Source organism: Lissotriton vulgaris, chromosome 8 (assembly GCF_964263255.1).
Source record: "Lissotriton vulgaris chromosome 8, aLisVul1.2, whole genome shotgun sequence".
In the NCBI taxonomy this organism is placed as follows: domain Eukaryota; kingdom Metazoa; phylum Chordata; class Amphibia; order Caudata; family Salamandridae; genus Lissotriton; species Lissotriton vulgaris.
Window position 1 is genome coordinate 614,401,856 of NC_141696.1, and position 13,396 is coordinate 614,415,251.

Genomic DNA, 13,396 nt, shown 5'->3' on the forward strand with positions numbered 1-13,396 from the left:
GCCTGCAGCGTTATGGAAATGGTGTCTGAAGAGTGCCACATCTACATGTACTTCCCCTATCTTTGTCTCAACCATCGCCTGGGAGAAGTTTACGGCCTGAACTATTTTGTCCAAGTTGTCAGAGGATACAAGTGCGTTGTCGGACACCTCTCCCCCGCCGGCCCAGCAGTAGTGGTATACTGATCAATATGTGGCTGAGAGGGGGGTGGCTTTGAGGATTTGTCTTTCTCCATCGCTCCCAGTGAAGGCACAGTGAGAGCAGCAATGGACCCAGGCCCATACTGTGAGGCTCATCATCACAGGGGGGAGTCCAAGCACTTTATAAGTCCTGGGACTCCACGGATGGGAGGCAATAGTGGGGAGTGCAAAAGCAGGCCAGATTGAAGGTGTAGGTATGACAAATAGAGCAGCTATTGGCTCCAGCTTGGTCGCAACAGGAAGGCTCAAAACGGCATACTGATTCACACAGACACATCAACCGTCAAATTGCAGTCAGCTGGAGCCCAGGCGGGATAGAGATGCCAGGGCTCACCACCTCCACACCTGAAAGTGGGGAAGGGATCAGGGCCACCCTGTGGGAGGAGGACCCACACAATAATATTTCCTCAAATCCAAGGGAGGGTGTAAAGAAGTAAATGTATATCCAGGAAGGATGAATCAAAGAACGAGGTTTGTAATCCAATGGGTTTATTTCCAAGTAAATACGGCATACACGGGAGCGCCAACAGCTCACAGCAAGTACAACAGTTTAATAACATATTACAATAACTGTGAATCTCTAACAGAAGTTGAACTGAAGGAACATCCTCGAGAGATGCACCTTCAAACATAAACATGTTTGAAGGAACACTCTCGAGGATGCAGCGGATGGAACGTGGGAAGCAAAGAACACATTCACAAATAGAAGCATGGGAATAGAAGAAAGACTACCTTACATCATCTCCCTTCTTATAAAAAACAAAAATATAAATCAAACAAGAAAAGCTAAGACATAAAAAAATCCTTGAACCTAGAAGGAATGGAACAATTGCGATTTGGCCTAACAGGTTCATATATACCACTTGAAGAAGAAGACATTTGAGAAAACATAGGAGAAGATTGCAAATCCATACCTGCAGATGAAGTGAAAGGAACAACAGAAGAACAAACATTGTTATGAAGATAATCAGAGGGAGTACCTACAGGAAAATGTGAACATTCAACATCATTGGAATCAGTTTTATATACAAGAATTCTTTTAGCTTGATCATTGGAAATTTTCGCAAGAGCGCTTTTACTCCACCACCCCTTTTCTTCAAGAAAGACTGACCCTTTAGAAGTTTTAACAATCTGAATAGGAGAAGAACATTTTGACATTCCTTTTATACATTTCTTTGGGTTCCTAAACAAAACCCATTCACCCACCTGAAAATCTTTCATAACAAAATGGGAAGACGCATCAAAGTACTTCTTTTGCAAAGTTTGTTTTTTAATAACATTCTCCTTAAAAATACTCTTGTCATGACAAGAAATACAAGAAGAAGTGTCCTTCCTTAAATCCTTCAACCAGATTGGACAAATCACACCATTCGGATTTCTTTTCTTCAAAAGTCTGAACGGGGAAATACCAGTTGTTGAATGTGGTGTGATTAAATAGGACCAGATTTTCTTCTTCAAAAAATCTTTAACTGGGAAATTACTAGCAAGAGCTGCTTGCACACCCTCTTTTAAAAATCTATTAAATCTTTCAATTAGACCATTAGCACCAGGGGAATAGAGTGCTACTTTTAAATGTTTAATGTCATGTGCTTTACAGTAATCTTGCATGGCCAGGGAACAAAAATGTGAACCATTATCTGTCACAATTTCTTTTGGATAACCCTCTATGTGAAAAACTCTTTCAAAAAATTTGATAACAGAAGAAGAAGATGGAGAATCACAAAAATCTACATCCACCCACTTAGAATGGTAATCAATTAAAGCTATTATAAAGCGATCACTAGCTGGCAATAGATTAAAAGGACCAGAAATGTCCAATGCAACTTTAGACCATGCCTCATCTCGAACAGACACAGGATGAAGAGGCAATTTATTGACTCTCCAGTGTTTATCCGATAAAAGACAAGAGTCACATTTATCTATAAATAAGACAACATCCTTGTCTAAAGCAGGCCACCAGAAAAACTCTTTAAGTTTTCTGGAAGTGCTTCCATCATGTCAAGTGAGTGTTTACCAATAAGTACCTGACAGGTGGGATCAGGAACATGTTCACAATCAATTAAATTTCCACATGAGTCAAAAGCCAAAATTTCTTTATCCTCCCTAGACATTGTTGGTAATTCTATATTATTGATATTTAAATGCTGCATATCAGACTCTAATGGAACAACATCAAAACCTGATAAGCTATCAATCTGATCAGGTTCATATGTTTCAACAGTTCTAACATGCACAGTACGTTTAGCTTTGCCTACACTGTTAAAATGACCAAACTTATGGCAGTTTGTACACTTCTTACCAAGGGCATTAAAGATTGGGCTATTACTAAGATTAGTTCTTGATCCGCACCTGAAACAAAATGTATTAGTTCGAGGCTGTTGAGGTTTGCTAAGCTTGTTTCTAACTGCTAAAGCATTAATTGATAAATCATTTTGAACAAAATTAACAGGCACAGAGTTTTCAGCAAGAACACTTTTTGAAGAAACTATACTTCTTTCGATGCTTTTAGCCATATCAATGACTTCAGCTAACGTAGGGTCTCTGCAACTCAAAATTCTTTCCTGAATTTTTTTATGACAAAAACCATAAACAAATTGATCTCTGATGTAAATGTCTAAATCAGCTCCAAAGTTGCATTCAGCTGACATGTTCCTTAACACAGAAATAAAATCTTCTACACTTTCCTCCATATTTTGCTTTCTCTTCCTACAATTAAAACGCTCCAAAATAACATTTGTCTGTTCCAAAAATGTTATATTTAATCTATGAACCTCGTCTCTGTAAACATTCCATCCATCACCCCTTCCTGGAGGTGGAACAGCAGGAGGTAAGTTATCATATATTTCTCTTCCAGCTCTCCCTAAATGGCTGTAAAGAATGGCCAACTTTCTTTTAGCCGTGTATTCTTCAGCATCAATTGCTATTAAAAAGTTCTCGAAACTCTTAAACCATGTTTTCCAAGGTTCAATTGGTTTTCCATTAACAGGTAAAAATATATTCAAAATAATCACTTGTTGATTATTTTCCATGTTAAAATATTTTTTCCAAGTTGAAATAGATTTGTATACTTTCAAAGTATTTAAAATAGACTTGCAGTCTTCCTGTATATGAGCAATAAAATGTCAGTCTTTGAAAATGGAGGAAAGAAATGTATCCAATTTGCTAAACAGAAATATATTCTTGAAAGGTGAATAAAGTGCACATACCATTTTCAAGTAGATTTCCCTTTCGATCTGAACACTTGCGCAGCGATTTTCAAATCGGAAATAAGCAAACCGAAATGAGCGCGTAGTGCTCTTTAAGAGATCAGGTTGAAATGAAATACCAACGTTGTGCGATGATGTAATCGCGGTCTGTTCTCACGTGATTTGATGTCAAATAGCACCGTCTCAAACCACAGATTTGCTTTAAAATCCGAAAGTGGATGAACAAACGTCTTTGAAGATCCGTAGAAAAAGGTACGTGGTGCACAAACGTTTCTTTTTTCAAAACAGGCACAGTGGAGCAAATACATTCTTGGGGAAGTAAACCAAGAAATTAGTGAAAATGCCGAAAATGACTGGAATTTCCCAAATCCTGTCACCAAATGTAAAGAAGTAAATGTATATCCAGGAAGGATGAATCAAAGAACGAGGTTTGTAATCCAATGGGTTTATTTCCAAGTAAATACGGCATACACGGGAGCGCCACCAGCTCACAGCAAGTACAACAGTTTAATAACATATTACAATAACTGTGAATTTCTAACAGAAGTTGAACTGAAGGAACATCCTCGAGAGATGCACCTTCAAACATAAACATGTTTGAAGGAACACTCTCTCTCTCGAGGATGCAGGGGATGGAATGTGGGAAGCTAAGAACACATTCACAAATAGAAGCATGGGAATAGAAGAAAGACTACCTAACAGAGGGCCACAAGGACATCAAGAACATTGATGCATCCCTATGGAACATTAATACATCCATATGGATTAGTTTGTCACCCCAGTAGGTGTAATAACCCCAGCAGCAACCTCGCTTCAACTTTGCCCCTTACTTGTTTGCGTGGCTGATGGGTAGGCCCCAGCACCAACGGGGAGAGTCCGGCCCAAGATGAGATCCATTGGGCAATTGAAATACGTATCAGGCCCGCCAGGGCAGTGCCCTAATCTGGTCAGTAGGGAGAAAGGGGAGCCACCGGACAGGCCTCCAGGCCTCGCGGCCCTGCACAACAGGTGTGCAGCGCCCCTGCCCACAAGGAGCACACAGAGGGGCGAGGCACCCCCATCTCGAACAGCCTCCCTGCACCTCACCTGATGTCACTCACCACTAGCGCGGGGTCCAATGTTCAGTAGAGGTGCCCGGCAACACTTCAAGGCCTCCACGTAGACCCGCCCCCAAAGTCAGCTCTAGTTGCTTCACACCGCACTGCCAAATCCACGGCAGAAAGGATCAGGAGTTTTCAATGGCTCAGCTCCGAAGACCACCGGTGAACGGGAGCCCCCTTTCTGTGGGATTCAGGTGAAGGGGAGAGTTGGGCCAGGCAATCCTCACCATGGATACAGGCCCTGCGGGGCTGGTCACAGCCACGGTTCCTCTGCCCGGTGTGCACAGTCACCTCACAGGACTTCACCCCTCAGTAGGGTGCTGCTACAGCACCTCAGTGCCACCCACTACTGTCATGCTGGCTGAGGAAGTAGGGGTTTAGGCTGCCATGTTGTGCTTAACTCCAGTTGTGGTTCGCGTTGTGGGAGTCTCGGTCTCCACAGTTGCCCCGCCACAGCCCGATGACTGCCTGGAGCAAACAGAGACCAAGCCTGTGCAGATACATCCAGGCACCACAGCTTATGGTGGCAGAAGACAGAGGTGTCTGGAGCACTCTGGAGTGTGACTGCCATCTTGATATCCCAAGCCATGCCCCAACAAATTCTTTACCACCTGGAATTCATGGTGGAACTGAAGACATGGCTTTGTCCAGTCGCGGCCGGTATGACTCGTGGGTGGGTGGTCATGCGGGGAGTGGGTCACGTGGGGGTAGGTTTAATTTTTTTAAAAATTTAAACATAAAAGTTAACTTACCTTCACTGGCCTTGTCCCACGTCTTCGGTCTGCGTCATCCTCTCTGCAACAGGAAGCAGCCGCAGAAAGCCTCCCTGCAATGTCAGCATTGTGATTGGCTGGGACACTGACCACACAGGCGTCTATGGGGAGGCCATTTTCTCCATGTAGGCTGCATGCAGCCTACATGGATAAAAGGCAGAATGCGTATGACTGGTTTAGTCGGCCCTGGGGCCGACCAAAATGGTCAGCTCTCTCAGAGTGGGAAAGCCACTCCTCCCCTACCCTACAGCAGGACCGTCCACTCGCCCACCCCCCAACCAAACCCTTCTGCTTTCTTGCAGTGCGAGAAGCAGAAACGTAAAATGGTATTTGCAATACCATTTCATGTTTCTGCTTTTGGCACTGCGAGAAAGCTGTGGGGCAATGCGCCTCCGCCCACACCACTTAGACACCTATCTGCACTTCTACTTCAGTCCGCTCCAGGCTAATGGACAGCCTTATGATCACACAAGTGCATTAATCTGTTTTTGTTACATACCAAAACACTTCCCCCATAGCCCACACTCATAACCCACACCCTTCCAACTAGACATACAACTAAACTAATATAAAGCTCATGCATTTTGTCTTTCATTCATCTTCTCCTTAATACTTTCTTAAGCACAGGGATAGAGAACCATGCAAGTCATCACTCAAGACACCAAACGTGTTCCCCATAGGCTGCGATGCAAGTCAACAGTCTTCCATCCAAGCCCTTACTGTAGTGTAGCATGCTACCCATTCTCTATTGCGCTTCGACACCTTGTCAAGGGTTTGAAGCCTCATATAAACAAAAAAACAATACAATATAATTAGGATTTCCTGTATTTATTTTCCATTTTTGGTAAATTCTGGTGGAGTCTTTTTCAGTATTTTCAAGTGGTTATCATTGGTTACACATTCTTGCACCATTAAAAACAACTGAAACAGTGTTTTCTTGGTGTTTATGGAACGTTTTGCTTTTATTATTGCTTGCTTTCTGCACTGATAGTGCATGGTATATAGACAGTGTACGAACAGTGTATATGAGGTCCAAATACATTTTTTGCAATTCAAATTATTGCAAATTAAATTATTTCAGCACACCATACAATATTTCCTCAATGAGTCTTTGGTCATGTGCGCTCGCTTTATATTTGCCATGTAACTTTATTCTTTGAAAATGCCCTCTCAACGTTGGCACTTGAGTCGGGCAACACCAAAATAGCCAGTACACACTTTGCTAACTCTGGCCACTGATATAGCTTTCCATGCCAATACTGGTGCACTTGAAGATTGCAATTCTCTGGGCAGGTCCTGCAACATTTGCGTTGAACAGGGCGCTTAAACCATCAGAATTATTGAAGCGGTCAAAAATGAAACAGCACTTTTGAAACTATGGAGAAAATTCCCCTTTACGGAAGTGAGGTTTCATTGACTTCAAATGCCATGGTTGGTGAAGGGACATTTCTATGCATCATTGCAAGGAATTTCTCATACATTGTAAAATAAATGTTTTTGAATTGCTCTTCAACATTGCTTTTTTTACCAAGTGGCAAGCATCTAAAATGGAACTGGTTGCAGTGCCAAAGTCACTATAGGTATCGCCCAGCCTACTCTCAAGGAGATGTGAAACATCTACACCAATTAACCATCTACACCAATTATGCTGAGCACTTGGCAGACAAGAGTGTTAGCAGACTCTAGTTTTTTATTATGTCCACTACAGCAGTTATTTTTTCTTGTAAGAATCTAAGCATGCAGTAGAGTGTACTTTTTTCACATCACAATCAATATGCGATCAAAGATCGTCACATTTCTTGCCTTCAGCATTATCACCCAGCAAAAATTCTATAAACGGTTGCCACATCGATAATATAGTACTCACAGCCCCTTGTACTTAGAACCATCAGCTAAGTGACACAGTTGGGATGACTCTTTTATACCACACAAAGCACAACGTGAGAAATAATTGCGTTTTAGTTCTCGCACATAACAAAACAGTGCACAAGAACGGACTAAAAAGTCAATAGAATTCTTCATTAACTCTGAAGACTGTAAAAATGCTTTTAGCATACCATCTAACAAGTGGTAAGGATCTCTTACAGGGAAGCACTTCAGCTCAGGTATCAATTTTGACAGGCATCATACAACTTTTTCATATATGTATCTGAATCACTGTAAATACCAACAATAACACTCCAATCTTTGTTACTATTGGAAAGGACCTTTTTGCAGCAGCATTCCAAGTGACACTGCATTCCATGTTTTCCAAAAGTCTGGTGTCATGTTTTCACCACTATCCCAGATGCTTTGTGGTAGCACTCTTTTCACATATACTTGTCACTATACCTTACATTGAATGTTTAAAGGCGGAGGTGTTGGCAATTCACCTACTATCAATACTGACTCGCTAGAAACTGAGGATTGATGTATCAAGGGTTTTACCCATTCTCTGTGGGGAAATTTGATGGCACATATTGGGAAACCAGCCATTTTACCTATCAGTGAAAAAATCAAAGCCAGGCAAAATATCAAATATAATTTTGATATTTCCTAATTCTCTACAATTTATAAAATAATTAAACAAGATCTAAAACATGTTTCTAAACCTTGCATCTTTAGACCAAAGACCACAAAACTGAAAAAAGCAAAAGGAAGGAGAAACAATATTTTAGTGACATCCATAAACAACAAAACGTAAGCAGAATAATGTTAACCCAGTCTTTCTTGCTGCTAGCTTGTATAGCAAAGTTACATTGTAATGGCCCCATCAGGAAGAAAAAAATTGACTCCTTCACTCTCTTTTTCCTTTCTTTGAATGGCATTTACAGCCTGATTCATCATTGGGCCGTTTTGCGAGTCTGAAATAGCGATTCATAAGGAATCGCTATTCCAGACTCGCAAAACGGTATTAATGTAGGAATCGCAAAAAAATGCGATTCCTACACATTCCTTATTTGCGATTAGCAAATTGCTAATCGCAAATAAGGAAAATCTCCCCATTTATTCCTATGGGCCAAAAGGCCCATAGGAATGAATGGGGAGTATTCCTTATTTGCGATTAGCAATTTGCTAATCGCAAATAAGATAGCGATTTGAAGGGTGCCAGGGGTGTCCAAAGGACACTCTGTAGCACCCCTTAAATGCACATTTGAGCAGGTGTTGCGCACACACATGTCCAAAGGACATGTGTGTGTGTAACATGCAAAAGAAAAAAATGCACTAAAGTGCTTTTTACTCTTTTTTCGCAATTTACCACCAAGTCAGACTTGGTGGTAAATTGCGACCAAATATTGCGATTTCGCAATTTCTAATTGGTTGATGAATTGCATTTAAGGAATCTCTATTAGAGATTCCTTAAATCCAATTCCTCGCAAATATGCGATTTCGGTAATAGCGATTTTTGCATTCGGGATGATGAATCCTAAATGCAAAAATCGCACTCGCAAAGGGCCAGATTCTCTGAATCTGGCCCTTTGCGAGCGCAATTACCTTTGATGAATCAGGCTGTTAGTTTGCGGTTGTGCGGGTGTTTTTTTCAATGTTTATATGTTTACACTGGTTAGGGCTGTTTCTCTTTCAGTGGGGTTTTATCAGTCATTATAGGTTTAAACCTAAAACCGGACAGCCTAAATATAATATAATATAATACAATACATTGCAATACAATAAAAATCAGTATATTTGTATATAACGGTTTATACCGAAAATCCATTTGAAAAGCCTTACCACAAAACATACGATGCAGAATTAATACAACATGAGTTTCTCTAGAGGCCTTGAAAAACAGAAACACTCTTTTGTAAATAGGTTCCTAATTAGAAAAAACAGATTTATCTTAAGAGGAAGCAATTTCAACCAACAAACTCTCTGGAATGCTGATATCTAAACCACCTAGAGTACTTTTCCATTATCAAAGTGGTATTACTGTTCTGTTATTATTGTAGCACTTTTAATGCATATCATAGTATTAAGGATACGTACATTTATCATTACCCAATGGTGTTCATTTTTTTGACCCTGCAAAAAAAAAAAGGGCTGAGGTAATCCTGCTCGCGATACCAAAGGGGATGATGGACGGAGCGTTTGAGCAAATCAAACACTCACCCCCAGTCAACTGATCTGTGTTTAATCCATCATCATTCTTTAGCTCACTCCATCACCCCAGTTCAGACATGGCCATATGCAAATCAGTCTGACCCTGTGCCTCATGGGAACAGTCCAGCCCGAACTGCCAGGTAATCCTGCTGACATTCAGCCCTGTTATCTGCATATCAACATATATCTAGGCTGCCGCAGCTTGTTTGTAAAATGATTTGACCTGATTAATTTAAGGCGAATATCACTGAATTTTAAGGAACTAGGAGATAAATGTAGATTACCTGCTTTTTTAATCTTAATTGACTGCACAGCTCTATGCGCCCTATTGATCCATCCAAGTTTCAAGCACACCTAGATTTAAAACATATAGCATTTTAATTATATTAAAAATACAAGGATGTTTACATTAATTTTATTTCTTATTATTTTTGTTTTACATACTCCGCATTACAGCAGTAGTGCAGTTTCTAAGCACTGTCGAGGGTGGTGGCAAGAAGAGTACGCAAAGTCATGAAGGGAAGTCATCATGTAGGACATAACAAAGACCAAAAGTCCTCTTCCTCTTCGTATTTTTCAGCCCTTCTCTGAATTTCCTGAATTCTACTTTAAGGGGATGCAGCAATAGAGAGCATTCCTGAGGAATGTTCCTTGAACTTGCACAGTTTTGTCCCCTATATGTGAGTCTCTCTGACTGGGCGCAGAGTTTGTTTGGGGTAGCCTGCTTTAGGTTTGTGGCTGGCAGGCACACCACCGTTAATTTGAAGTGATGGAAGAATGTCAGAGCGGATTGTACCATAAGAATGAAACAGAGGGGATTGTTTAGAGTTCAGCTGATGTGGATCATCCACCATAAATTGTAGGAGAAACTGGCATATGTGGTTGATCTCCTCTTCTCAAAGTACTTAACCCATGGGCTTCTCCTCATTCTGTGGGTAATCAGTATAATTGCACAGTTCCTTCTTTGCAAACAGCAAGCACGCGGAAAGGGGTTCAGCACGTATATTTTAAAATCCTAAATACGTTCCTGGCCAAATATATGGACTGGATAACTTGGCTTTGGTGTTTCTGCGTAGATAGTGATTATTACTTTGTAGACTATGTACTGTCAATCTACATGTCAAATTCAGCCCTCCAGTAGCTTAATCTCACAACAAGTTACCTCTTCGTGTCTCTCTAGTGAAAGAAGTGCAGCCACTGGAACTGAAAGCACCAACACTTCCAGGAGTTTTACCAACTGATATCGTAAGTACTTTCTGTAAAATTTTACCACATACACGTCAGGGTGGTCTGACTACATGATCAGCAGCAGGCTATCCATGGGTAAAGTAATAATTCTCTTCATCTGGTTCAAAATCATCAACAAAGCTGATCTCATGTGCAACTGCCTTGAATTTATGGTCCAATGAATTTTGTCAATTATACTTTTTGGAAAAAGGTATAACAGGTACTTAATGACTTGTATGATGCTTAAGGCGCAGTTAACATTCAACATATTATTCACATGCTATTGGCATAATTAGTGGTTCCTAGAAACGTGGGGAAGTAAGCATGCCGTTATGAATAAACATTGAATTACAAGCTCACGTGGCAGTGGTTGCTCTGAGAGTTTAGACCTAACTACCATTAATAGCAAGGGTAAATATATTAAAAGGTGTGCTGTGATGTAAATGAATGAGTATGAAAGATTTGAAAGGACTCAAATCAGACAGATCGATCATGGTGTCCATATCAACCAATACAGGACAGTTCTGTCAGTCTTACAGCGTTATCAACAACACTTGCATTTTCAGTTTGATATAAAATATTAGGCATGGCATTTGCTTGACTTATACCCCTGATGTGTTGCTTCTGGTCCTCTGGAGTTTTAGCATCGGCTTTCGCCTTTGACATGCTAAAGTGACTCAAAGCCTATGTATTCCATTAAAATGTGATCCCCTCTGCCTTCAATGCAGCATATACTGCAGTGTAACTGACTCAGGAAGTGTCAGCCTACAAGGCTGACACTAAGGGGTAGATTTACGAATATTTAATCCAACAAGAAAACTTGCTGGGCTGTGCTGCGTTTTGTGACAGCGAGAGAACAGAAATGCTCCATATCTACTAAGATATGACCAATTTTTGCTCTCTCCCTACACTGGTGCACTGTGTGCTACCTAGCACCAACTCAGAGATCATTGCCCCATGGTGCAAAGCTGCCTACATTACAGGTAGGATTGTTTTTTGGGCAGGAAGGGACACCTACCTGCACTAAAGCAATCCTTAGTGGCATTTTACTCTTTCTAAGGGCCTAAATACAATGTCGGGCGGGCGTTGTTTCGGTCTTGGGGCCACCCGACCAATTTGGATGCGACTAAACAGTGTTCGGTAGCACTCCTATTCTTTACAATGGGAGAATGCATTCTGACTGGAACGCATGCTGTCATTGTAAAATGATAGGTTTAGTTCATAGCTGCACCCTGTGGCAGGCACCTTAAGGTACCTGCCACGTGGTGCTGGGATCAACAGGGGGGCATCATAGGTGCCCACTCGGTCACCAAATGGAGGCCGTTCACCCATTGGGACCCTACTCGGTGCACCCAAAGTCGACTTCCGACAGCCTTTCTGTGTCGTAAAGGCCGACACAGAAAGGCTGTTGGAGTGCAACATTGTAACCTCTCAGGCGGAAAGAGCCGTCCTTGGGATTACTGAAGCCATTCCCACTGTCGGACAGGCTCTCCAAGCCTCTCAGATGGCAGTCAGAATGACAGGTTGGATTCCTTTCCGACCAACACCATCCAAATGGGTTGGTCGGAAAGGAATCTGACCATCAGATTACGATGCGGTAGGAATGGCTCCAAGCGATGGCCGAAGCCGTATCCTACTGCATCGTAATTGGCCCCTAAGTGTGTGCCGAATGCAGCACACATGGAAAGAGGAAATACCAAGGAGATATAAAGACATTTCTCCTAGTCAAACATATTTCATCTTGTTACGCCTCTCCCGGGAAGATGTATAATTTTGAAGCAATCCCAGGTTTACTGACCTTAGTAAACCTGCATTGCATCAAAACCAATGGGTGGATGTATTAGAAAGCACTGTTCCATCCATGGAACCTTTTCTTAACGCAGAGTAATGCGAGCTAGTGATATGAGCTGCTTTGCTTTACTCTGAATTTACTAAACTACACAAGGTGTAATTGTGTGTCTTAGTAAATCCCATTTAAAGGCTTGCATTGCCTTGCGTCACCTTGCATGATGCAAAGGCAATACAAGCCATTAGTGAATCTGGCCCTAGTTTTTTTTTATACATTTCTACCTGGTCAATTAACTGTAACAGTATTAGGTGCCCCTGATCCAGTTAGAAAAGTGTCAGATTTAAAGGCTGCGTTAAGAAGTGAACATGTCTCCACTGCCTATTAAAATCTTTCTTGTGGCTGTAGTCACAAACAGGCTATTAGGTGTGAAGAAATCTGAAGTTCTCTAAAAATATTTGAAATTTGACCATGTATCCAATTCAACACTGTATGACTGGCCTTGCTATCTTGAAAACATCACAGGAATATATGGGGACATCTCACAAAACATTCCTTAGTGGTGCTATTATATCTCCTTGCTAGTTAAGGCAGTGCGGGGGGGTCGGGGTGGGGGGGGGGGGGGGTGCTGTATTTTTAAATGCCTCATGGGATTAAAAGCCCGTGCTACAGAGTTTGTTATGCTCCCAGCAATTTTCAGGCAATAAAAAAACATCAACGTAACTAGTAATTAATATACTAGTCTGAGAGAGATGGAGGTTTGTATAGTCACAGTTTTGTCTCACCAAAAAGTAGCGCAGAGGGTTAGTGTGTCTGCAGCAAAACCTGTGTACCATACAGATCACAGAATTGTATTTTATGTAGCTATCTCAGTGGTTTATTGCTTTTGTCACAGAGATCCTTTCGTAATCTGCATCTCATAATCTGCACAGTAAGCTATGAACTGGCATCGACGAGCTGCATGCAAACTGCAAGACATAGGTTAGAAACGTCTGTTTTTCACCCGTCTTTCATTTTCCTAAGGTT

The 13,396-nt window shown here is 41.4% G+C and overlaps 1 protein-coding gene across 1 annotated transcript in view; it reads left to right on the forward strand.

The window, feature by feature from the left end:
• The window catches only part of IMPG2 (interphotoreceptor matrix proteoglycan 2), a 904,006-nt gene that overhangs the window by 598,208 nt on the left and 292,402 nt on the right, over positions 1 to 13,396 (forward strand). Inside the window, exon 13 of the mRNA XM_086934482.1 lies at positions 10,538 to 10,602. Coding sequence (XP_086790608.1) covers positions 10,538 to 10,602 — 65 coding nt within the window. The remainder of the gene's footprint in view (positions 1 to 10,537; positions 10,603 to 13,396) is intronic.